The sequence below is a fragment of the Euwallacea similis genome, chromosome 8 (genome assembly GCF_039881205.1).
Source record: "Euwallacea similis isolate ESF13 chromosome 8, ESF131.1, whole genome shotgun sequence".
Classification (NCBI taxonomy): domain Eukaryota; kingdom Metazoa; phylum Arthropoda; class Insecta; order Coleoptera; family Curculionidae; genus Euwallacea; species Euwallacea similis.
Genome location: NC_089616.1, coordinates 5,394,471 through 5,421,571, shown reverse-complemented (window position 1 = coordinate 5,421,571; position 27,101 = coordinate 5,394,471). Strand labels below are relative to the sequence as shown.

At 33.6% G+C, this 27,101-nt stretch overlaps 3 protein-coding genes across 6 annotated transcripts in view; 2 read left to right on the top strand and 1 right to left on the bottom strand.

The window, feature by feature from the left end:
* Window positions 1–27,101, top strand: part of LOC136410344 (adenosine 5'-monophosphoramidase HINT1-like) — a 55,056-nt gene that overhangs the window by 8,225 nt on the left and 19,730 nt on the right. Inside the window, exon 1 of one of the 2 annotated variants that reach the window (XM_066392468.1) lies at window positions 15,829–15,833. The exons of the other annotated variant lie outside the window; for it this stretch is intronic. The gene's annotated coding sequence lies outside the window, so the exon portion shown is untranslated. Of the gene's footprint in view, window positions 1–15,828; window positions 15,834–27,101 lie in introns of those variants that run through there. 2 annotated transcript variants of the gene reach the window in all.
* LOC136410311 (AT-rich interactive domain-containing protein 5B-like) lies at window positions 185–26,885 on the bottom strand. 3 transcript variants are annotated; one of them, XM_066392404.1, is made up of 9 exons: window positions 26,793–26,885; window positions 22,608–22,862; window positions 9,071–9,308; window positions 6,535–6,695; window positions 6,303–6,479; window positions 6,073–6,244; window positions 4,137–4,287; window positions 3,889–4,084; window positions 185–3,283 (listed from the first exon to the last, which is right to left on the bottom strand). In XM_066392404.1, exons 1-9 carry the CDS (start codon window positions 26,874–26,876, stop codon window positions 1,583–1,585), a joined length of 3,135 nt encoding a protein of 1,044 aa, XP_066248501.1. In that variant the 5' UTR covers window positions 26,877–26,885; the 3' UTR covers window positions 185–1,582. The 3 variants fall into 3 exon arrangements, with proteins under 3 accessions (XP_066248501.1, XP_066248502.1, XP_066248503.1); XM_066392405.1 differs by lacking the exon at window positions 26,793–26,885 and adding an exon at window positions 25,827–26,279; XM_066392406.1 differs by lacking the exon at window positions 26,793–26,885 and adding an exon at window positions 25,619–25,726.
* On the top strand, window positions 12,998–15,196 carry LOC136410501 (CAP-Gly domain-containing linker protein 1-like). The gene is made up of 5 exons (XM_066392693.1): window positions 12,998–13,276; window positions 13,798–13,966; window positions 14,079–14,279; window positions 14,336–14,511; window positions 14,594–15,196. The coding sequence occupies exons 1-5, from the start codon at window positions 13,202–13,204 to the stop codon at window positions 15,194–15,196; spliced, it is 1,224 nt and encodes a 407-aa protein (XP_066248790.1). The 5' UTR covers window positions 12,998–13,201.

Sequence of the window (27,101 nt, the reverse complement as noted above, 5' to 3'; positions counted from 1 at the left end):
AACATACCTTTGTCAATTTCGATTGCCCCCATCATACAACACTGCCAGAATTAAATTGGGAAATGGACTGTAGGAATATTTAAAGAAATTCTTCTTGTTGGGACACCTACCAACTATCTCACCGACTTTCTTCCCCACATTGCCTGATAAAGCAAGAAACGAAAATTACTAATAACAAAAACACTTAAATTTCATATATTTAATGGCAAATATCTTAACCATACAATAACACTACTTACACGATCCGTAATAGTAATAATAATTATTATAAAAGTAAACACTATATACACATTGCTACGCGTATTACACCGTATTAAAAACATAAGGTGGCAAACTCGAGAAAATAGTGAATCTGTACAAAATAGTTTGGTACATTATGTATAAATTCATTATCATAGTACACGTAAATCACAGACACTAAACTTTTATTTTATTTCTGGCCTTTGTAGGTAAATGTCTCACAATGTCAGTATTTATATAGTTGGTATTGAGTCATATGCGAGTCGAGTTATTATTGTGCGCTCTCAAGTAGATTTTTTATAGTAAATATGTGTAGTGGATTAAAACCAAAAATTAGAAATTATAAAATGGATTTTTGATAACAGAATAAGGACAACTATTTTATAATATTTAACATATATGTAAATATGTAACGAATTAAATCAACAAAATCACCTTTTTATTCAGCATAACAAAAATTATTTTACTTATAGTTTTCGTACACGTAATATTGTCAGTATATAGTGATTCAAGAAAAATGTTCCTGCATTAATAATTGAAGTAGGAGGTCACACAAGGGCATTAAATTAATGGTTTATGTGAATATTATCTTCACGTAATCGTAACAGGGTAAAATAGTTCTCATTATAATTATTCCTCAAAATGGCCTCTGAGAGTAAAGTCACTGTCAACTTCTAAGGTGGTGCCATCTGAAAGTTATGACGAATTCGGACATTAAAAAAAATTACCATCAAATCTACATCAAATTCTATACGTCATTAGGGCCTGTTATAAATTGTCAAAATAAAACAAACAACGGTGGGACACGTGGGACACTTTGTTGCACTAAGCGCGTACGTTACATTACTGGTAGCGCACATTTACAACAAATGAAGTATAAATTTGTTAGGATGCGTGGCACATTCCTGGGACTGTACGTAGGACTAGATATTCGAATTTTTATAATTTATAGTTTCTGAGACATAACCCACGACCATTATTAATTAATGGACCACCCAGTACATATAAATTACAATGATTTTGACGTTATTTGACAGTTAACCCTCTCAAGGAAAGATCGAGTTCGCCAGAGTTGACATTTGCTTAAATGTAAACTCTGCTGAAGGTGACCAATAAATTATAAAATAACGCCGTTTTGAACATGTTAACGTAAAAAAAATTGAGACTGACCCATCAACTTACCTCAACATTACAGCCCTCTGAGGAAACTATGACCTCCACCCCTATTAAAACATAAATTACCTTCGCCAATTCGCATCTCTTCAATGATTCTCACATTATAAATTCGTTGTTTTTCACAAACACACTGCAAAGACCAATGTTTTGATTGATATGTCCGTCTTCACGGTTTCTTTCCATTGTTCATGGACGAATCTCCCGGATGGCCAAAGGGCATACTAAACCTGTTGTGAGCCATGAGGTCCGCGTAAAACTTGAGCTGCTCAGGCGTAGGAATGGGCAACATGGGATGGGGCATGTTCGATAAATTCGAATAAACGTTCTGCAAGGCCGCCTGATAGTAGAAGGGTTCCATGAGGGGAATAAAGGGGCCCGGGGTCTCTGGGGGAACGAATCTTGATAGATAAGGCTGGTGCATTTGTGGGGGAAACACCGGAGGTTTGTGCTTGCTTAAATCTGGTTTTGGAAGGGCCGAGCTGCTCTTCATATAGTGGTGATTAGGAGCTGGAACCTCGGCTGCGCTTTTATACATGCCGCTGTTGTACTTTGAATGTCTCAATTCATCCGATTTTAATTTGGCGATTTTTTGCGCATAAGTCTCCGAGCCCGATCTTTTGTTGGACCCCCTAGACGCTGTCGAGCATTGCTTCGGATTTACCAGAGTTATCTCTAAATTGGGCCCTAATTTGCGACCATCAGGCAAAGGTGGAGTTGTTTTATACAAATTCTTAGTTACGCTAGCTCTATTAAAAGAAGTCTGCGCAGTTGTGGAGTAGTTTTGCGGCATCGGCATTACTTCAATTGCAGGCTTTTGTGGGCTGGTCAGCGATAAATCCATGGGATCACCACTAGATTGTCGAATTGCACTGCTGGTCATGGATTTGGGCGTATGAGACATCATACTTGGCTGAAAAATGTCTTTGGGGTTCCCATATACCACCTTCTCGGAATAGGTGTAAATGGATCTGGATTGAACAACTTTTGGGGGCGTAGCACCGTTGAGGAACTGGAAACTCTCAGATTTCACTGGTGTGGAAGGAGGGGCAGGGGCTTTGATTTGCGTTATGTTTATACTTGCGGGCAGTGAGGGGGGACTTCTTTTAGGCAATACGTTGGAAAGCAAGGGGGGAGGTCCCATCGAGGGTTCAATTGGGAAATTTGCAGCTGGGGATTGAATTACAGAAGGTCGAAACTCTTTTACGGTAGTCGAAGTGGATTTTACAGGAGTCACCTCCAATCCGCCCTCCTTTAAAATGTCCAATTTTATCCTCTTTACATCACGCAAAGATGCATCATCTTCTCGTTTAATTGAATCAGTTCTAGCTGATGCAGTAGAAGTAACGCTTGCGCTCTCTTTAGGAGTTTCCCCGATTTTACTAGTCGCGGGACTGGTCTCCTTTCCTTCCATCGGAGACAAGTTTTTCTCAGGTACTGCTACCGTAACTACTGGGGCCACTGCGTTCGTAATCGGCTCAGGCAAGATCGAACCCTCCGTTTTTGTTCCCTCTGGAATTGAGGGCTTCATCCCATCAGGCTCCTCCTCTTTAATCTTTTCTTCCTCCCTCTTAACATCTTCACTCAATTCCTCGACTTTCACTTCAACAGTCACGTTAGTCTCCACTTTAACTTCCACCCTGATACCGAGCTGCATTTCTTCCAACTGACACTTTTCCGTATTTATAGACTTAAAGTCCTCAGGTTCACTCTTTATTATTATTGGCGAAGATGGAATTTGATCGGGGAGAACACTTGTGGTTTCACTAATAGTTTTTTGACTTTCCCCGTTGGATTTGTCTTTCTGTCTCTCTGGTTTCACCCGAATGCTGCGCAGTGTAGACGTTTTGCCTGACGGGGATGGCGAATCCTGCAATAAATATTCATGAATGAGTAAAAATTGGAGAAACAAAGTGCTATATATCTACTCAGAATAAAATATCTGATTCTAGAACAGTGTGGTAGTGGTAAATATAATTCTCACTTATAGTTACTAATTTTGCTGATTGCCAAGGTGATAAGAAACTAAACCAAAGACAAAACAACGCCTCTAACTGAAGATCAAATGTAATCGTGAAATTTTCTGATTGATTCGGGATGATTCAGGTTAACTCGAATTAGGTTAACATTTAAACATAATGTCTAATAAAAATAGAGACGGTGTGAATTGTGATTTCAGATATAGTCCGTTAACAATATTTTTGAATTGACTATCCATGGAATTTTCTTGATTTTCTAGAGTTGATTTTTGAATGAAATCATCATCACATAACCAATAAGGAAAAGTAATGGTCAATATTTCTTTTGCGGGAAAATAGTACCTGACCCTTTCCTTTACTTTAGTGCGGAGAAATACAACTTTCCGCACCCAAATTTGTGTGAGATAGAGCGCTTTTCTTGCATTTTAAGGATAATGAAAACACTAGAGATTTTTTTTATTTCAACAGTTTTAGTAAAAGGGCTTTAATTACCTACCTTGACGGCCGTAGTTTCGGGCACTGGTGGACTGGTGCTGGACCTGGAAGTAGAGGGTGTGTCAGGTGCCGAATCAGAATCACTTGAAGCGGACTCTGGAAGGCCTGCTTGTTTGTTTTTCAGTCTTCGCCGTTCCACGGATGGTATTGGTTTGTCTTCTTCGCCTTTTTCGTGTCTCTCGTAGGCCAACAAAAATCTAACAAATTCACATTAATCCATATTCCTTTATTTTAAATCTCATTACTGACCTTTCATAATGCCTTCGTATAATAGTGGCAGCACTCGTGCTATTTAAATGACCGGTCATGTCATCAAAAATTGACTTCCACAGCCTATTGGTGGTCACACATTCGTATCCTCCGAGTTTTTGGACCCTCGTATAAAACTCGTGCAAATTTACTATTGCCAAAAAGAACAAATATACGGGGTGTCCCACTGAGAACCGTCATTAGACGTTTAGAGAAAACTATGAACAGCAAAGTTACGAAAATTTAGTGGTTTGGTGAGAATCTTGGGGCGATCTCATCTAAAATATTTTTAGTGACGTCACACTTCCGATTGTAACGAAAGTCGATACTTGTTTACTTTATTGAAATGGAACACTTTATACATTATTACATTTTTGGATTCTACGTTCAATTTTAATACAAGTTTATTAATATGTTGACTATTTTAGAATTAATAGTTTTCAAGATACATGTAATTTAATGTTGAAAATGACATGCAGATGTCTGCAGAATTACAAATAATTAACAAACGGAAAGGTATTTTGTAACTTTTATTTGTCATAATACGGTAAAAGGTCCATGTTGCCAAGCTTTGCCTAATATTTTTTATGTTGTCCACGAGAATAGAGCCAACATGAACATCAAAAAATTATTGAAACTTAAAAATATTAAATGGAACTCTACTATTTTGATGTATTATGAAACTGTATCGAAAAAAATTTATATTCATATTTAATTGCTTATAATAAAGTTGCATAGTTTTTGAGTCATTTCGTTTTATAAATTGATAAAGGTATAGTACATCCCTAATTCTACGGTATAATGCGAATATGTTAGACCTATCTATGAAAAAGGGAAATACCAGCAAAATGCTATTGTTATCTGACATAAGTCATACACACTTAAAGAAAAAAGTATTCACATTCATATTCACAGCTTAGAATTAGGGATGTACGAATACTTTTCCTGCATCGATTTATAAAACGAAATGACTCAAAAACTTTCCAACTTTACTAAAGGTCATTAAATGTGAACATACGGTTTTTTCGATAGAGTTTCATAATACATCAAAATAATAGTAGGGTTCTATTTGATTTTCATAGGAAAATGGGTATCAATGAAACACGGCACTAAATGTTAATACAAGATGGAGCGTTTTATTTTCTTATCGAAAGGCAAGGGTAGTGTCCTTTTCAAGACTGACTTACAAACCTCTTCTATATGGGGTATGTACGTCCTATTTCACATTTTGTTTATTTTACCTAGTCATCAATATTCTTAATGAGTCTAGACGTTTGCTCTTAAATGAAACCTAATATTATTATTTATTCCTTTTTGGATCTAGACTGGTGAGATACATAAATCTAATAGGTTCCATATAAAATTATTAAATTTTGACCATTTTTTGATGTTCAGGTTGGCTCTATTTTTGGGGACACCCTATAGAAAATATCAGACGAAGCTTGGCAGCATACTAAAGTATGGACTTTCTACAGTATTATGCCAAAAAAGAGTTACAAAAAACCGTTCTGTTTGTTAACAACTTACAATCTTGCAAACATTTGCATCGTACACTTCCAACATTCAATTGCATATATCTTGAAAACTATTAATTCTAAGAAATCCAACGTATTAATAAACTTGTATTAAAATTGAATGTAAAATCCAAAAATGCAATAATATATAGGGTGTTCCATTTTAAATAAGCAAACATCTACTTCCGGTACAACCGGAAGCGTTACGTTATTGCAAATATTTTACAAGAGGCCACCCCATGACTTACTAATCCAATAAAGTTTTGTAACTTTGCTATTCATAGTTTTCCCAAAACGTTTAATGGCAGTTCCCGGTGAGACACCCTGTATATACTCTCAGAGCTGTCTATTTTGTTTGAGTAGTTGCGACAAATCCGCATATTCTGATGTTCTTCGCATGAGGACAAATAGCCGAAACTTACATTCTTTATAACCTAAAGAAGGCACCCGTCCCATGGGAAGCTGCTTGGCTTTCATGAAATCTGATAAAACTTTCATAAATTGCTTGTTTTCATTGTTCTCGTGACACCTCGTGCTTCGACGCGTCGCCACACTGGAATTGGTTGAACAGACACCATTGGACCTTTCGGTAATCTGAAATTTCATTGATATTTTTAATGTGGAAAAGCAAAATGCGACAATATTCGCATACCCTGGCAAAATGATTGCTAACTGACGATTCTGATTCGTTGCTCTCGGATCCTGGAGAGGCGCTCCGCTTTTTCCGTCTGCCCCTGGGACGACCCTTTAATTTTGGAGCCAAATGATTGCACAGTAATTCGTGGCCTTCCAATTCGGGATAATCAAAAGTGTCTCGGCAAAACAGCACCTGCATATAGTGAATCTTAAACCCACTGGAAACACGTAAGGCAAAGATTACCTACCCTAGTGTTAGGGTGTTTTACGTAGAACCCTCCAAGGGCGTTCACAATTTTATATTTTAGGTAAAAATCCTCCACACCCTCTAAGCGCTTCATCATCGCCCTGTACCGGCAATATTTGGGAAAGCTGAGGATGATCACGTGAGGACCAGTCATTGGCGGTTCTAAATATATAATATATTAGTCTAATAATAAAGTTTGAATTTTGATGATTTCTGAAAATTTCTCAATAACCGCAAATCGACTATTATTTTTACCATACGTATATATATAATATAATATATTCTATTGTAGAACGTTACCATTATTAGACAAAATGAAGAAAATAAACGTTGTTGTCTTAGTCATACAGGGGTAAATTACCATTTTCTATTATCCTGAACGCACATAGTTATGTAGGAATCGTGCTGTTTCGGTTTACATAACGATAACCTCAACAATAAAACAACAATTAAATGGTTTAATGTTGTTGGTGCTGCAGGTTACCTAGTTTCTTTTTGTAATTGATGGGCAAACAATTTTATCGGGCTTTCAAGATACTTCACAAGTATTTATAGCAGTTCCGTCTGAGTAGTGCTGATAAATCCATCAGAGAACTGGGAAGTGCCAACAAGTTTCTTGTAGAAATATTTCCTCAAAGAATAAAATTGAGCAAGTGAGTTACTATATTTTAAAAATTGCTGTCGATACGGTTCAATAAAAAGACATTTTGTATATTCCAGTTTTTAATAATTATTTCGAAAATCTATGAAAATAAAACATTTTTGTATTATTAACTTGATTTGCGTTTTCGCAAAGACGCCATATTAAAACGCTACAGAATGAGTCCAAAAAATGTCAGAATCAGCATAAACCTACGGAAATTCACTAAGAATACGAAATAAATTTCAAAATATTATTTATAGTAATAAAAGCAAATTTTGAACATAGCTGATTATATTTTCTATTGTCAATATACGAAGCAGTTACTTATTTCGAAGAATTGTATTCGAAATTTCACAATTTACACTAAATATTGATTTTAAAAACATTATTTTTCATAAAGTTTTCATATTAAGTTCATATTAATAAAGATTATTCATGTAAATTATTTTAGTAAAGATATAAAAAAAAACATAATTATATGATGTTTAATTTTGCTTATGAATCACCTTGTATATATGATTTAACCTAATTTGAAAATAACTGTGATAAAGTGAGATATAAGACCAAACAATTTTCACAGTAATTACTTCAGTCTCTTGTGCAATTTACAACCAATATCATTGTTTGCTGAATCACCTTGATAGGTTTTTAACACACAAACAACGCTTCGCTAACTAGAAATGCCCGTTTCAAGGGAAATTGTTTTTGACCGAATTACAGAGAAGTAATTTACTCAACATTAACAGCGAAATTTTTCCTCACACCTTGTTGGAAGCATAAATTATGCAAATTCATCTTGAATATTTGCTCTTCCAAGTGCTTTGATATACGAGGAGATTCGATTAGAACTTAAATACATTTTTCTCAGATACTTTATATTTTTATTATCAGATATCTGTTCACATTTTTGCTTTACATATTTTCAAGGAAACTGGCATGACTCATGAAACTAATAATATCAAGATTGAATTATTTCATTGTCACCGCAGACAATATGCGGGCATAAAATTGTTCACAATTACCATAGTAATAGTTGTGACCCTCTTCTTTACAATTAAATAAAACCAATTCGTTCTCGAATATGCCATTTTGTGTGCAACTGCAACAAGTGAGCAGCTGAATCACGATTTTATTGAATTTTTATTATTTTTACTGAAGCGAAATGTTCCAAGGTTGCTTTGTAATTTCATAAGCATTTTTATCGTCAAAAAACATTTTTTTTTAAATAAAGAAAATGAATTGAAAACAATAAACGGTGACTCAGAATTTTTCAATGCACACCCCAACAAAATATGCGACTTTATGCAAATGAACCGATCACAGAAATGTGCGGTTTGCCAAATCTGAAATTTAATTGTATGTGCATACATACGATAACAAGTAACTATAAATCTATGTAAATTGATAAATTGCTTCGTTGGTTCAATTTCAGCCATTGTTAATCTCTGCTTGAACAGAAGAGGATTATGGTAGTAAATTTTTCAGATCGCTTAATTATGTCTTCCAAATATATGATTGTTATATGTCTGATCATGTTGGAAGTGATTCTTGTGCAGTGCAACCCTCAAAGAGCTCCTAGTACCAGTATCGCTCAAGCTCAAAACCAATTGATAGGGAATACCAGACCCTTTAAGGAGGACTGTGTTTGTATGAATAGGCGCAGGTGTGCAGATATTAATTCTGAGTAAGTATTATTTTGTCTTCAACAAAAATAAAAGCCAAAACATATGTCCTCTTTGTCTCAGCATCCAGTGCCACCCTGACTATATCATGGTCTGCTGCAGGAAAGCCTTATATTAAAGTTGTTACATCAATTTTCGTTCCAGTTTTATGCATTAATAAATAATAGGCTATTTTAATAAATAATAGGCTACATAATAGGCTAATTTCTCACCATATTTGTCTCTTTCCTGCTCGACATCTGAAAAATCCATGGTGTTCTCCGAAAGGGTGAAACTGTTGCCTGCAGGTTTCCGGGGTAAGGCCAGTTGCTCCGAATCGATGCTAACACTTTTCAGCTCTTCTTCACATTTAGCCAGTCGGCCCCAATTCCACTCAGTCTCCACGGTGATCCACGTAATAAGGTCTTCTAGGCGTATCACTACTTTCTCAGATATTGCCAAAACTTCATCCTGAAAGAAAAATTGATATTTAATAAAATTCTTCAAATGAATAATTATTATTAAAAATATTTTCTAGTCTGATAACCTGAATTTAAATCTAAACGAACTGGCATCCATGTGTAATGGAATAAACAGTAGAGTATAGTTAATTACAAGCCTGCCCTGAGGTTGATGAAGGACGACGTTGCCTATGTCCACCTTTAGTAAGTATTTTCAAAGATTGATACTCCCAATCAACACGTCATTATTATAGCTGCAATTCTTCAATCTTCTTTATTAATCTCAATATATTTAACATCTTTTAAACATTTTTTTAAAAATAATTTGAAAAGTGATTGATTTATTTAATCATTTTTAGAAACCTCCCTTTGCTTGAAAGCTTAAAGGAATTATCGATTTATCTGGCGCATTGATATTAGTGGAACAATGAATAGGCAAGCTTGAAAATTTTAGTATATCTATGGAACATGTTTTCGATTCTGAAAAGAGCTCATAAAAGATTAACTTTTGAGTGGTCGTCGATTTACATAAATATTCGTGTGGAACAGAAAAGATAGAAAAGGTGAAACGCTCCGTTCGACAAAGATAACCAACAGTTCATTTATCTCCAAACAAAGTAACAAAATTGGTTTCAGGTTTGCTTGAAGTTGGGAGTATTGGAACGTTAACGTTAAGCGTCTGACAACGATAACGGAAGGAAAGGTTCAGACGTGTATCAATACGTAAAGCCAACTTTTTGTTGTCGGTCGATCACGTTTACACAGCAATCAAAAGAGATAGACTAGACAAATATCTCAATTTAAAGACAGAAACAGGTACTACACCGAAAAGTTCACTTTAAAAAAGTCCATCCTATTATGACCATTTGACTTCATGTGTCACAATTGGCAACACACAATACGAATACATCCATAATATTTACCGTACTATTGATTCTCGAAAAACTGAACAGTTAAGAAATAGATAGAGTAGTCAAAATGACTTAAAAATAACCAAGCTAAATTCATATCTTATGAACCTCTGCTTTAGGCTATTCCTGACAAATCAATACACGAATTAATCACAGAAATGCATCGGTTTTTTTTTTAAAGCAAACATAAAGTGCTGACTCAAAAACTCTCCATTTCTCCTATCTCTGTTTTTCCCTTCATAATTCGCTGTGCACTCGCTTCCAGCCACTCCAAGTTTTATAATCATTACATTACAATGGCCGCATTTTAACTCCACTTTGTTTACTTGTTATTGCCGAAATAGTTAAATACCTTATTTTAGTGGCATATTAGAAAATTAAGTTTTAAATTCAAATTCGCCAAGCTCTAACCTTTCTAACGAAATCGATAGAGCTCTGGATCCTTTGATGTACTCTCCATATTCAATGAATGGTCTCTTATTGCAATAAATGGTAGTAACGAAATTTCGCAATGTTTATGGGTTACATAACGCGATTTGTATTCAAATAAATTCGATTTGTGCGCACTACTTCTTTTTATTAGACGAAGACTGTTGAAATTTGATCGAAATTACGTACCTGCGATAACATTGTGACTACACATAACATTTATAACTTTTGATCAGTAATTTAAGGTGAACACAAAGCTCCTTCGCCATTTTAACAAGACTATGTGCTATTAACAATTTGATCAGAAATGTTGAAACACTGGAATAGCAAACTTAAAAGTCGCAATGCACCACTGCAAATCTTAAAATATATATCTCACGTGGAAGCATCGGGAATAAAGCAAAGAAAATAGTTCGCTCTAGTTGGAAATTTTCATTTTCCGCTCGCTGAATTTGGGATGGAAAAAGATAATCGTTGCGTCGGGAAATGGAAGAGACTCGGCTTTTGTATAATGGTACTTTATGCCAAATTATTAAGTGGCATTAAAAACTTTAATGCAAATAAAATCTTGTTATTGCCCTTGGACATTTTTATGTACCTAACTAGAAAGTAAGAAATACCGAATCATCTTCGCTTAACGTATGCCTCATATTAGAGTTTAAAGTTCAGCTATATTGGAATTCATATTCGTATTATAAAGTAATTAATCGGGAAAGCTGGGGAAACGTAGGAGGGGCGGTAATAAGTTTGCTTGCCTGTCGTCCTTTATGCTTTGCCGGGACCCTCTGATAACTTGTTATTCGTTCAGTGGCGTAGGAAAATTGATTTGTTATGTCCGAATATAAATAACTCATTTTTTCAGCTTCTCCAGAGAAGATTATTTCATTCACGTGTTCATTGAGAGACAATGAACATACAAGTATCATCAAATTTTTGTGATATTCATTTCTGAGACAGATTATGGTTATTTGAACAATAACATTGCCATATAAATCGTACAAATATAACAAATACCTACTTATAAAGAGATTAGATAAAAATATCAGAAAAATTGCTGCTACACCACTGACTGCACGTTTCTATGGCTCGCTGGGGGAAATCGTTTCCACCCCGAGTTCTTGCTTACTTTACACATGCGGATATAAATTGTTATTTCAATTTCAGTCCGTGTATAATATACGTGTTTCTTTGTCTAATCCAAAATATTATTTAGCGTTTGCTCTCATTTCATCATATCGCAATGTTTAGGCTTAAAATCTAACCGTAATTCACCCCGTGTTTTCTTTCATCCCCTCGCTCCTCGATAATAATTAGGTTTCTAGGCCGCGTCTTAATTCTGAGCTTATGAGTTTATGAAGGAAACAATATTTAAAAACCGCAAATTTATATAGTTATAACTTGAATCAATTCATGTAGAGGATACCTAGAGATGAGGACACATTGGAAATAAATCAATATAAACCCTTCGAGAAGTTGATCCCTTTTGCCTGGCAAAATAGCTTGATGCTTTTTATTAAAATGGCGAAATCGAATTTCGCATATAAGCATTTCCATGCGGGTCACGTAAAGTACGAGGCTGCCGTCGTACACGAACGAGGAAGAAAGATAGACGATAATAATTAATTTGTTTATTATTATGCCCAAACGAGTTATTAATTGTTATTCATACGGTGTGCGATTTGATCGTGAGCAAGAGAAACCTAAAGAAGGGTTTTCAATGAAAGAAAATACACGTGTTTACGCCACCTTAAAAACGTATATGTATGTACATACATGTATCTATAAAAAAATAACGTTCCCGCCTTTAAATAAACAATAAAAATAAGCACTAAATTATACGGGCAAGCAGTGAAAACCATTTGAAGCAGGGAAATGCCGAACAATGGCCGATAAAACACAACCCCTGTTGCAAAGGGTGAATACAAATTTGGGCTTCTTACTTAATTTTATCATTGGGTAAAGAGGAATATTCCAATTTAATTTCGGACCCAAACGGATATGCAGGTAACGTTGCAAACTCATTTTATGCCGAAGAAAATAAGCCCACATTAATAACGTAACCAAGTTTATATTTTATAAGTTTCTCGAATGGGGGTTACTACTATATGTTTCAAGTTTGGCCTCTGGAGGTATGCGCCCAATTTAATTTGTAATTTTGCCGGAAAATAAAAATGGTTCCCTGTTTGATATCAAATATTGATGTACAAAGCTGAAAAAGACCCCAGAGTAAAGAAAACTGACCTGCTGAGGGTATGGCACCCGGACCATAAACACACCACATGTATTGCTGAGGACAAAATTTATGTTTGTAAGGCTGCAGTTTTAAGAATGTCATCAGCGGGTATTATTCTAAATAACTTCATCTCTTTTCAATGAATGAGAATAAAAAAAGACAAAATCAAGCGAGTAGTCTCGAACAAAAGAATGCTACATCAAGATTAATTTCCCAAAATGGTCGCCGATTTTGTCATATTTAAAATATAAAGAAGATATAATTTTATGGATCATTTTCTTTAATATTGTGAAATGTTTCCAAACAGTTTACTTATGAAAAATTGGTAAAATGAACGAAAATGTGCCCCCAAGTACGAAGGTAGAAAAGCGGCAAGAGTCATACGACTTTATACGAGAGTTATACGTGAGTACAAAGTGCATATTTTTACATTGTTTCTGCTCTGCTTCTACCAAAATTAACTAATAAATAAAATATTCATGGGAATCTGTAGAGATGGTTAAATTCAATGCTCGCTATTGAGGTCTCGGCAATAATTCTCTAATAAAATTACACAATTATTTCAAAGCTCCGTAGAAATTGTGCCGACTAATTCCGAAAATATACGATCCTTTGGGAAATTATTTCAGAATAAAAATGGTTCAATGTTTCTTCCTTGAGCCGAGTGTTCAAAGCTAAAGAAAAAAGAATCCCTCCAGTAGGTACAGAAGGAAAACTGACCTGCTGAGGATATATATGCATTCCAACAAAACACCTCAGACCCATTGTTAGTGACAAAATTTATATTGATGAATTCTACACATAAAAATATTTTAAAAAAAGCTCCATTGAAATTGCCATAAATAATTCTGAAAATTACGGCGCTTTTGGGGAACATTCTTAGCCCAATTTATTGAAATTTTTAAGAAATAACAATAACTGATTAGGATTTTGCGATTCAATCGAAGTCTAAAGATGAATGGGAGGAAGTGTGCAAATTGGAAGAAACAGCTGATCAAAGTGCTGCAAATTCTCTTCAGAAAAATTTAGATCTTAAAACTTTGTTAGAGAAAAATCAGCCTTACACCCTCACCACCCAATACGCAATGCTAACAGGTAAAGAAAATGCTTCTTTCTTCACTTTTTTTGCGTTAACTTACATTTATCTCTGGACTACGAAACGCGAAAATAGTCAATAAACGAACAGCAGGAATAACATTATTTTTAGAAAGAAAATTTTCTTTGCTTAACGAAATTGATTCAGAGTCAAAAAAACTACAAGAACTAGAAAAAAGCGCGAAAAAAGAGGAAGAACAACAAAAACTGAAATGCGATGAAAAAATCAAAGCTCTCGAAGAAGGGGGCAGAAGGGCTCTTGAAGAAATCAAAAAAAAAATTGAAAACAGAAAACTGGCTCATGCACGAAAAGGCACAGACGTTAATTTTCGTGATATAATAGAATTGGTAAAATTGTAACATTTTTAGTTGAGAATATGAACAATGAATTAGAGCTGGCACTTAGCGTTGCGGATTTAGAAGAAGACGAACTAGAGACGAACAAACTCAGAGAATTAATAGATCTGAATGTAAAGCTATCGAGTCAGCAAAAAATAAACAAGGATTTGAAGAAACAAATTGAAGAAATAAAGAGGAAAATTGAGGCATGAATTATTAAAGTTTCGAAATTAACAAGGGAAAAGTAAAATTAAAATGATTATACCTAATGATTTTTTTCTTTTCTAGACCTACACATCCCCAATTCACAAACCACCTGACGACGTAAGTCTATTACAGATGTTCCATCTTGAAAACGTCGAGGATATTTTCAACAAGGCATCAACGAAAAATGTTCAGCCAATGTTACATGAACCTTCATCAACCTTTTTCATCAATACAACTGAAAAGAATAGTATTCAATCTACACCAAACAATGAGGGAAAAACCGTTGAAGTAACGTCATCGTATTCAGATCCACAGAATAAAAAAACAAAGCAAATGAGTATTGCAAAACAGCTGGAAGAGGGAAATTCTGATATACCACAGACTAAAGAAAACATGAACAGTTTAAAAAAACAGAAAGTAACAGGGAACCTAATGAAAGAAACGACAACGCATCACAAATATAGGACAAAAATGACCCAAGGAAGCTTGAAACAATCCCGAGGCGAATTAAGTCACCTTTTTCCAATTTTGCCAATTAATGAAACAGATGCAGCAAATAAAATCTTCGACCCTAAAGAAAAAAAGAAAAATAGAACCGTAAAAAAAAGAACACTTTTCAATTCAAACAATTTAGATTACTTGGATAGTTTGTCGGATATGAGTTCTCAGTTATCTAGTGACTAGAATCGGATATCAAATTTGTAATATATGATACTAATGATGATAATGATATGTATGTATATATTATTCTTCATTAAAAACTGAAAAAAGTTGGTCTTTATTAGTTTTTATAAGAGCTTATATGTATGTCCTATAGATGCTTGATATTCGTTTAAAAATACGAAGTCTCCCATTTAAAAATGAAATCTCACTGTGGGTCAAACGGAAAGTATCCACAGTAAATTTGTAATGTTTTGAAGAAATTTTAAATGTTTACATGAAATTCTAAAACGGCACGAAATTCAAAATCTTAACAAGGTTACTTAAATTTTTTTAGAAATTTCACCGATATAATTAAGTATTCATCGAATCCTCGTGGGCGACTCTACTTGCTTGTTTTCTCTATTGTCATAAACACACGTTATCTTATCTAATACACTTAATTTATAGGTTTAATTCGAGGTACTCACTATACAAAGGAAATGAGAGAAAAATGACTTGATTTTTTAATTCTATAACGTAACAATTGATTGTATCACTTCCTGGTTCGTGCAGGAAAGCGAAAATATTAATTTTGCTTCAAACGGATATCACCGCAAGTTAGTTTAAATTATCCCTAGCTCCCGAATCTAGCTTGACCTACTTTCCAAGTTAATAAAACATTTCTCATAAACTGTGTGTGTTCTGAACTATATAGCTAGTTTTACAACGGCTCTGAGATACTTGGGTGAGGAATAAAATTAGCAAAAGTACAACTAAAAAGATATGGAACTCTATATTAGGCCCACTTAAAAGATGCTGAACTGAAAAACTTTGTTAACAACATATATGATATTGAATAAAGAATTTCACCTTGTAAGAAAAAAATATCGGTTTCAGGTTAGTTGTGATTATTTCGGGCCATCCTTAGTTTATATTCTGAAAATATTTCATCAATAAACCAGCATTAAATTTGTTATTAACAGCTTACAAAGGGCTCAGTTCTCTCGCAAATACTTAAGATCGCAACTTAAATCATTTTTTTCATCAGTTTTAATCCGAATCTCTTATTTTAAATTAAATTCCGGGCCTTTTTATGGCTCTCTCTATTTTCATTGATGTATTTTTAAAACTGCCAGTTTCAAGAATATATGCGGCAGTTAGCCCGCTGCTGGAATGAATGCAGAAGATACGCTGTCCACAGGCCCGGATTTTATTCGTTTTCGTCAAACATATTGATAATCGAAACTAAATGAAATGAATTATAAATAATATTTAATTTTAGACGTCTCGGTCTATTTGAATCGTCATAATAAAATGCGAGAAATCGGTAAAATCGTTGGATACGAATAATTGCACTTAAATGAATACGGTCCTGTGTACTATGTCGGACCAGCTCGAACAATACGAGCGCAAGAATAGCGATAATCTCGACTAAATGAGTGGGCCAACTTACGCCTATTACCTTCAAAACATTTAATATATGTATATGAAAACGGGTTTCTTTTGTGTCAGGTATTTATATACGGACACATTTTCCCAATAAAATCGTTGCTTTCCTTTCTCTAGTTCATTGCAATTAATATTTACTTAAAACGATTAATTATTATTGCAGTTGTGCAATATGATGCGTGTTCCGAGAAAGCTCAATAGAAGATTTGCCCGAGTGCCGAACCCGATAAATCGATAAGTTTTATTGAAAGTTAAAAACGCCCATTCCTAATTTATTACTCAGCTTGACACGTAACTGTTTATTGTGGCATTTCCTCGGAAATGACAATCGGGATTCGACTTTTTTAGAGCTAAAATTTAACATCGATCCAAATGGGGAAATAATTCATTTTTTTCTATAATAATCAATGCAAGGTAATTTCTTTGATCCTCTAAATCAAGGACGCCTCAAGAATAAGATTCTCTAAATTAATCCTTGAACTAGAGGATTAATAGCCAAATTGAGTTTTTTCACATAGATGAGATCAGAATGAACTAATTTGACACGGTTTAATTGAACTGTCAAATTTGATCTTGGGCTAATTGCATAATATCATATTTTCGTCATTATTTTAAGTAGCTGCTTTCTAAATGGTCTTGGTATGGAATTTAAATAGGCAGGGAGCTGGTTTATTCATTCACATTCGGCACACATTTATGGGGGTTCGTATAAACGATCGATTGATTGAATTATTACATGTTCCATATCCGGCTCATTTGAGTCTCTAAGCAGAGGCATTAATATTTATTAGTTTTTTTGTCATTTTTTACTTCGAATAGTTTATTGGCAATTGCATTACATATATGCACATAGATATTCCAAATTAGTGCTATGGAAGTCAATTGTTTTGGCCCTGTATAAGTTAGTGTCAATAGCCGAATTTGACACGTGAACAAGGTTAGAAAAGTAACACATGTCAAGCTTAATCAATAGATACTGCAGAATTACTAGCCGCACTATTCCAAATATTGACGCAAACATTCAGCACATTTTTTAAAATTCAACATTTGTTAGATTTACAATCTCATTCATAGGACAAATTCAGTTACTGGCACTCTCCGTTATTTATACAGGTATAAAATAATTTATTTTTAAGGCACCATCCGATTTTTATTAAGTTTAATATTTCTTAATTGTGATATTTCTAATGAATGAGATTAAAAACGTCAATATCAAAAGTATTATAATGTCTATAGGAAAATTTTCAAATATTTAGAGAAAAATAAAATATATATCTTTTTATTATATAGCATTTTTAAACGTGACGGAAGCTACTCCACTGGGTTTTATAGCTTATTGGCATTGATTGCAACATAGTTTTTAATAGTTATTTTTTTGCCTCAAAATGATACTTTATTTCGGTTATTTCAGTTACGTCTTAACTACACCACATATTGTTATATTGCGATTTTTACCGTATTTTCACAACTTTCCTAATTAACAGAACATAATTATAATTATTGCGTCTAATGCAATTACTAATCTAAAAGACGCCTTGAAAAACGAAAAACATTATATTGTTTTGTTAGTAAATATTTATCCGTAGAATAAATTTCGCGTTTAATAAATTGACTCACTTGAAAGAGCGGATAATAATAATTTCAAGGTTGTTTTTCGTGAGAATTCGTTGAACTTGGGGGGCCAGCATTAAAATTTCAAATGCAAAGTTACTTTTATATTGTAAGATCATCGCTGACATGTCATGATTCAATGATATAAAAAACGATTTGTACACACGTGATTAGTTTATCTTAATCTATGGTAAATCGGGTTTTGTCAACATTAGCTAGGTGAGGCACAATTATATATTTAATCGAAATCCTAAAATTGAGAACAAGTTATTACGTTGATAGAAAATGAATGCATTTTGCAACAACACAAATATTTTAAAGTGTTTTCTTAGTCTTGTTCCTAAATAAATTTTTTGTTTGAAAATTCTACTGTTCCCTAAACCTTGGTGTTAAATAATAAATACATTTTTAACATGACACTCCACATACATATGTATTATTTGACATTAAGAGTAGGGAGGAAAATGAACTCGGGCTGCTACGCAGGTATTTCTCCAAGACCTCAATTGTTCGTGAACTACAATATAATCCATGTTTGTGTTAAAAAAGAATAACCTCTAGTGCTTTGTGAGGAAGTTTTTCACTTTCAGTGTACACTGTACCTAAACAACATTACCTAACACCGGCATTTAAATAAAATAAGTAGCTTGTTAAAGCCTTTAAAAGAGTTTTCGCATTAACTTCCTGCTATGGTCGATTTAAGACTGCCGATGGCGGGGTATTAGGTATCTGAATACTACTTTCTATATTTATCAGTATGTGCAAATCGAACGCTTAAAAAATCCCTCATATTTAAATTTTAGATTATTGAATTAAAATTCAAAATTAAAATATCGCAACTTAACTATACGCACATATATAACAACAATAATTATTATTAAATTTAAAACATGTGCCAATGGACCGAAATTCATTTAACACCTTGAGTGAAACGATATTTTTAGCCCGAATTCTCGTGCTCTATACCAAAGTGTGTTAGTTTAGTTTAATTTAGAATTTAGTAGTAGAGTCAATGTATTTAAGCGATTTATATCTTCAAGCATGAACATGTGTTTAGATTGGATATATTATTAAAACACGTTAAAACAGCCTGACCGAGAATTTAAAGGATTTTCGTTAGTCATCATATAGATGAATGTAACTAAAAACAATAAGCTCATATTAAAGCGCTAAATATCTGCGTTTGTTGTTGACGTTATGCTGGAATGTTGATGGAAAATCATCGGACACCGGGAATAATACTGCTAAAGTGACACCGCTGCTGGTTATGGTAATTTAAATTAATAATTATTGTTAAGAAACTAACAGGACTGAATCCGAAAGCAAAAATAACGAGAGACTATTATTCATTCCTGCCTGTGTAATCATGAAAGCGGTATTCACCTTGAATCGGTCGATACGATAATTATATCTGACGAGATGCATTTTATTAATAACGATTTAAACTGACGAATCAAAAATGTAATAAAAAGTTTATATGGTACCGGGGTAACCGTTCTAAATAGAAGAACATTATCATTGCATTATCATACGAATGACCTCAAATTAACGACCACAATGCTTCAATAACGACTATTAAAAAAATCAAGTCGATATTAGTAGGGCATACATATTATTGGAAAATATTCATTTTGTTTCAATGTAATTAGGTATTGAATAAACTCGTCTAATAATGCCTGGACTTTAATTGTAATATTTATTAAAGATTCGGTTGAAAGAAATATTGATATTGTGAGATCTTCTGAAAAAGCTTTACTTAACCTTTACTTTTGTGACAAGGTGAACTGCCAGTAAACGCAAAATTAATTTCCCATTATTTACTATGTGGGGACGTACATGTGTACATTACAGAAAACTTCTGCAATTTACTTTTTTTATTATTTTACTGATAATCGGATTTTCAGAGCAAAATCCACGGTATCGGAACGAGCTTTATAAATACCAATCATGGAATTATATCTACAAATAATATTGGACTTTATCAGCGTGCTTCAAAAATCCTTATCTGCTTGTGTTAAAATGTAGTTTTCCACGTTGTTCGATATATTCCCTGTTTATGAATAATTCACACATTAACATTATGAGTATTATTGTAATGAAGCAAAAAACAGTGAATTTGTATAAAATAACTCTTTAAGTAGGTATACAATTTTATTGGTGATTGAAGGATGTACAGTTAATTTTTAACAGCACTATTAAATCTAATAATTATTGCAATTGCCTTCGTTTTATAAAACGTGTGCAACTAGGTGCTGACACGTAATCAAGTCGAAAAACGTAATGAACTAAGAACACTACTTACTCTCTCGCTTTTTGCATTTACAATTTATTGCGCCCATATTAGTCGTCAGCATTATACCGAGCGATTTCCCTTTCGAATATTTTACTTAATTAAAAATTCTCTCTTTCGTCTTGTCCACCAAAACTGCTGAACTATGAACGCAACCTCGAGAGAGTAACCAACCACGTATCCATCCACAAAGCAATTATGAATTTAACGAATACATTAAATTTTAATGACATCCACTACCTCTGACTTTTCCAACTTTTGGCATTTTTAATTAAAAATCGAATCGAGTTTCACGTATATATAAATTTAGAACCGATATTTTATTCATCAAAACAGATTTAAAAAAAACAATGACACTGTTAAATTCTTAGAATTAAATTATAAGTGAACCCAGTGATAAACTTCATTTATTAAATTTCATTTAAATATCAGAAGCATTTGATTGGTTGATGTTTTTAGATAAAAATATATACAAAAATTGCAGGACTTTTTTAAGGAAATGTTTATAAAATATGCACAGGGTGTTTCTTGCATAGAGGTCATCGACCACATTTCTAAAACTATAGTAGATAGAATCTTTCCTCTTTCATCCAAAGTTGCTACTTCATAAATTAATAGTTTCGATTTCAATTGGAAATGCGGCAACATCAAAGTTAGAGTAGCAGTCGGATATTTGTGCATATATTTCGTATACTTCACTAGCAGGAAAAAAATTATTCAGAACCTTAACTTACTGACCTAAACTTGACTGATTTTTTTTCAACTTTTAATATATAAAATTTAGAAATACAGGGTATTATTTAAGTCCAACTTCAAGAGGTGATTCTTTAAGTGATTCTAACAATAAGACGAAAAGTTTATGTAAACATAATTATTGTTATTTATGTTATTATATTTTTTATTTGTTTAAATGTAGTTCTAATAAAGCGTTTTCCCGTTTGATTATTTTTGACACGAGCAATTTTTAGCTTAAAAATTTCCTTTGTACTACATTAAAAACTGTCACCAAGTTTCAATGTCATATTAGTTTGCGTCTTCTTGTTATTTAGAAGTTTTTTTTATATGTAACGATAAAAAAAAAAATTTATACCATGTGCCTTGAAAACGAAGCATTACCGGATCTATATGTATATAAACTTTTCGACTTAGAATAACTCAAATAATCACCGCTTGAAATTTAGCCACGTACTTAAATAAAACCCTGTATGTGAAATAAATGAATAAAATAGCTGACTGCTACTCTTAACCACAACGCTGTCTCATTTCTCATCACTCTTGGGTTTATTCATTGGGGAGTATACTGCATCGATACAAGGTTAGTAAACCAATATTTGACTTAAACTGTTGTTTACGCGGAATTTTAGGAGATTTTTAAAAATATGTTTGACGTGTTGATTTTTTAAATGCATTAAAATATAAATACGGTCCCGCATTTGCCCATTTTATAGGATCAAATCAAAGCCTCCTCACTGTTCAGTTGCCACATTCATGTTCGTTATTCCTATATACAGGTTTATGTATATAGGGGTTCCTAACGCATACATGTTAGTAGTACATAATAAGATTATACTATTGTAATTTGCAATAATAATAGGTTGAAAATATAAACCGAATTTCATGGCGGCAGTTACATAATGCAGATTGCTGCAAATGTATACATTTAAAATGTGGCCGCCGGCGTAAACTTTGAACTTTCGTTTAATTAACAAAGTACAGCACCATGCGTGTAAGTAAAAATACGTTCACAAAACAGAAACAGAGATAGATAAACAAACTCGAATTGGTTAAGGTTCCTTTGTAAACCTGCGGTTCGCCGAGTGTATCAAGCGGCAAATATACTGCGGAAATCTTAAAACGTTGACATTTTTTCAAGAACGTTGCCGCTCCATTCTAATTGTGACCCGTATGCTACGTTATTGACTTCGTTTACTAGAAAAATAGTTTTAAAATATATTATTGATTTATTACAATAATTATCATTGGTCTTTAGCATATGTTGAAAGTGCAAGTTTGGGCTATTTCGATGATTATAGGAACAATAATTAAATATGTTTTTGCTAGATTAGACATGCCTAGAAGGTAAAAATAATGAAAGTCGCTTACCTCTCCTTGATCCATTCTTCCCTCGGGCGTGTTTTCCGGTAAAAAGTAAAGACGCAGGCTGGTCAAAGTTTGCTCACTATTTTTGTCCGTCCACAACAATTGAAGTTCGCCGATGCACAACAAATCCGAATCTCTCCACATTTTAACAAAGAAAAACTCACTGAGAGTTATTAATTTTTTGACGCCACTCTTCGCATATTTGAACGCCTTGTAGAAGGTGTAGGGACCGTGCTGACCGCATGGGCCGCCCACCAACTAGAAAAATATAAAATTATATAATACCGTGTAAATTAAGTGATTTTTCTAATTTGTCAGTTATTTACCTACAGAGATTTCTCTATCTACCTATTTTTAATTTTCGAATAATGTATTGATGGGAAACAATTCAAACTGAATATTTTCATCAGACACCGTGTGTATTATCTAGTATTATGAACATATCAACCATAAGGAACAATTTCTTGATACACTTTCCTATAGCATTATCTAACAATTTTTGAATATTTTGTCTTCTTGAGGCCAGGTTTTCAATATCTCAAAAAAACAATTATCACCATGTTTAGGACCCTAAAACTGTACTTTTTCATACTATAGAAAACCCTACATATTTTGCAATTTTTTATATCTCGTATATTATGAAATTTTTCTAATATCTACTTCTCTTTGATTTTCAAGTAATATGAACATTAATATGTACACAGTTTCAATGATTTTTAACAATTCAATTCAAACAACTTTAATCCAATTTTTTTATGGGGCACCATGTGTAATACTGTGTTTTATGAAGCTACCAATCATACGAAACAATGTTCTATAGCACTTTTGCCAGACACACCTATCAACAATTTCTTATGGTTATTTCCACCGATGTTCAAGTAATTTGAGTTTTCTTGAAGCCAAGTTATCAATATCTCAAAAAGCAATTATCACCTGGTTTAGAACCCTAAAACTCTACTTTTTGATATTGACCGCCCTGCCTATTATACGATTTTTTAAATTTGCCACTCTAAAGCCAATTCACCTATGGAAAGGAAACTAATAATTTCTCAATACCCTTTACACATCAAATCTGCATCAAAGCTAGTAAAAATAGGAGCATATTGAACACAATGTTTTAAGTAGAAGTAACAACAAAAAAAAATTGAATGGGAAGAATAAATTTGAAAAATTTCTGGATGTGATTCGCCAATAATTTAACATAAATTGAATAATGTAAAGTTGTTCTTTACAAATCGTAAAAACAAAGGCATCCTGGACGCAATTCTGAATTGAGAAACTGGGTGAAAAACATAGAACTGGACAAGATCATTTCAAAAAATTGTTGGGCTAAACTCGTTGTGATATGCTAATGACTGTATATTAAGCGCTATAAGGGTAATTTCAAAAACATGAATTTTAATCGACTAACAACAGGGACGTACAGAACACAATTTTCCCAAGGGTCTCATATACCATTATTTTCTCAACTATTTATTTTCGCAGCCTGACACCGCTGAGTCCAGGAACCTTAATTTCATTATAATACGCTATTAACTGACTGTGTGCTAAGTGCCATAAGGGTTCCCTGCAATTTGAAAATAATTTGGAGAAAATAAAAACAGAGGCCGCAAGAAAAAAAGGCAAGATTTTACTGGGAGGGGTTAAAAATTCAAAACGGCGAGGAGAAAGTCATCGCTTAACGTTACAGCTTGTGAAAATTCGTAGAGACCTTGGGACACAAAATACACCACTGCTAAGGAAAAAGTGGTTGATTATGTTTATCATGCGCTCAAAGTTCGTAAAAGTTATGAAAATGTAGTAAGTCACTGATTGTCAATGAATGATAATGATAGCTGATGAAGGATCCTAATTTGATAGTTCAGCTATAGACAAATAAGGTCATACACAGGTGGGAATAACAAATTAATAAAATTGAGTGATAAACTCGACTTTATCTTAGGTATCAAATATGGAAAAGTTCTGAGAAACCATGCAAGTGCGCCACTGGGTTTCAGAAACATTTCAAGATCAATATTTCAAGTGTTGTTAATCGATTTGTAAAAATCGCGCCTACAAGCGGTTCACAGGCGGTTTTTAAAATTTTATGAATTTGTGAGCAGTTCAAAAAACAAAAAACCACTAGTTTTCGTTTGATTCGATGGCCTATGTATATTACATTATTTGTAGGATGAAATAGTTCTCTGTAATTTGAAAAACACGCATTTGAATCCAGTAAAAACAGAGGCGCATATAAATTAATATCTATAATGAGTCCCCTTTACCAGGAGATCCGCCACTGAGCAAAAGACATTAAATTTGACATTGTAACTCGCTTTGCTTACGTTTCTGAGCGCCCTAGTTGGTAATTTTAATGGCCAATTATTAAAATAATACAGAAATGATTAAATTGTAAATTGACATTTTCACCAACAATATACAAAGACAAATTGAGGCGTAGCCAGCAATAAGAAGCCCAGTAAGTACTTACTATTATTAATACCTAAATGCATTATCGATTTGAAATAGAAAGAAAAAATGAAATCCTCCGAGAATAGCTGTAAAGAATGGCAAACATTTTACGATCATGCCCAGGATTATTATAACCCTGGTGGGAGGTAACAGCGTAAAAGTAATAAGTGTGAGTAAGATGGCTTATAATTACATAAAACTGGTTATCTGAGTACGACCCTGGCGAACGGCTCCTATCGAAACAAATTAAAAGTGTTTTATCAAACCTGTATACACAAATAATAAAAATATTTCTATCAAAAACCTTTATAACAATAATGCAGCATTTATCGCCATATTCGACACGACACTAATTTTATCTACACACAAAGTAGGTACTTATTTACTTTGAATGAATAAAACATATTATAGTGTTCTACCTGGTAATGCGTGCAAATGAATTAAAACTTTTCCGGTTTTGTTCAGTCACTCATCTTAACAATCGCCAATTAATAATAAAAATAACGATAATTAAATTTGTAACAAGAAAATCAAAAAATTAAACAATATGCAACACTACTTACGATCGCCATCATTGACGAAACAACAAAACACAATAGAGGTAAAGATTGCTGCGTGGGATAGTATGATTTGATTAATTTTAAGCAGCAGTTAATGCGACATTAGCAATAACAAAACCGGAATAAGTCGGAAACGGAGAGCCCTAAAATTGCGGGACTTTCACCACGGCCAGTGGCCCCGTTTCAGGTAACTCGACAAAAAAATTTATACCTGTACGTCACTAATATCCATTTTTTTCTTGAATTAATCACAAGAGCACACGAAAACGGCACGCTGACACCATCGTCTACTTTGTATTTACTCTAATTATGTGACGTCACGATACAGACTCAAATTCGTAAACGATCGTAACAATTCGGGAGGTGCTCGTGCTAACTGGCGCTTTAGAATAAAATGGAGGTGGAGAGACACAGAAGGAAATGAGCCTCGGTCGGGATGCACCACCGCACCGCGCGGAAAGTGAAAACAAACTTGAGGAACGGACTCGTACATGCACGCATATTATTACAAATTATTAAAAGCTCGTTTTGTATCTAAAAATACCGGGAAATTTGTTTTACATTCGCGATTTTTCACGTGGAATTTTCAATTTTCGAGCTGCTTCCTCTAAGAATCCAACGAGAACTCTTAAAATAAAAATTTTAACTCTCATATATAAAATACCATGAAACGTTAACATCAAGATTCAAAATGGCGACAAAACAGCACGTTTTCTTCAAAATACGAAAATGGTTTTCGAAATTATTCGCAATTTTAACTACCGATGTGGACGCTACGAAATGTAGATAAGTTTAGAGGGTAAAAAGTAAATTCTGTCAAAATTCTGTTCATTTATTGCCAACAAGTTCTATTTTAATAAACATTTTTTCCCTAGAGGGCGAATTAATTTTTTAAATCTACCAAATATTGGCTCAGTCCACTCCACCGCGAGACTGTACCAAAATGGTTCTAAAACTTGTCTGAGCAAGCGCATTACTGCTCATTTCGAGTCTAAATTTATAAACGTCGCATTTCAAATATGACATCGCCACGTCGTAAAAAAAATTGTAATGATGATGTATCAATCATTTGGAATTGAATTAAAATTTTTTCGAACACCTCCGAAAGTAATTTTAAATTTTGAAAAGGCATTTTCTTGAACTCCAAATAACGCGACTTTGCCCCAATTTAACTAACCTCGAATGCTTTATGGTTACCGAGATCCTTATGGTTGAACTCCAGAAACGGACTTCCTATATAACACAATACATGCATATACATATGTAAAATTCTCGATATCCAAACGCCTGCATTTCAGTAACTGAAAAATTATCACGGTTGTAAATCATTTACATACATTTGCAACAAATCCAGCCATGGACTTACAAGAGAGAACTAGTAGAGTAAGGCTATATTTGGACGGCAGCAGAACTGCCAGATTGGCTCAAAAAAATCAAGTCAATGGTTGTTCATAACAACAATAGTTATTTATATCAATTTCTGTTA

Excerpts from the sequence above, each read along its gene's own strand:
- LOC136410501 (XM_066392693.1), top strand. The coding sequence starts at position 13,202 with ATGAACGAAAATGTGCCCCCAAGTACGAAGGTAGAAAAGCGGCAAGAG. Across the intron at positions 13,967-14,078 it reads CCAATACGCAATGCTAACAG|AAAGAAAATTTTCTTTGCTT; the intron begins GTAAAGAAAATG and ends CATTATTTTTAG. Across the intron at positions 14,512-14,593 it reads AAATAAAGAGGAAAATTGAG|ACCTACACATCCCCAATTCA; the intron begins GCATGAATTATT and ends TTTCTTTTCTAG.
- LOC136410311 (XM_066392404.1), bottom strand. The coding sequence starts at position 26,876 with ATGTATATGCATGTATTGTGTTATATAGGAAGTCCGTTTCTGGAGTTC. Across the intron at positions 4,085-4,136 it reads ATACGAAGGCATTATGAAAG|ATTTTTGTTGGCCTACGAGA; the intron begins GTCAGTAATGAG and ends TGAATTTGTTAG. Across the intron at positions 3,284-3,888 it reads CCGAAACTACGGCCGTCAAG|GATTCGCCATCCCCGTCAGG; the intron begins GTAGGTAATTAA and ends TATTTATTGCAG.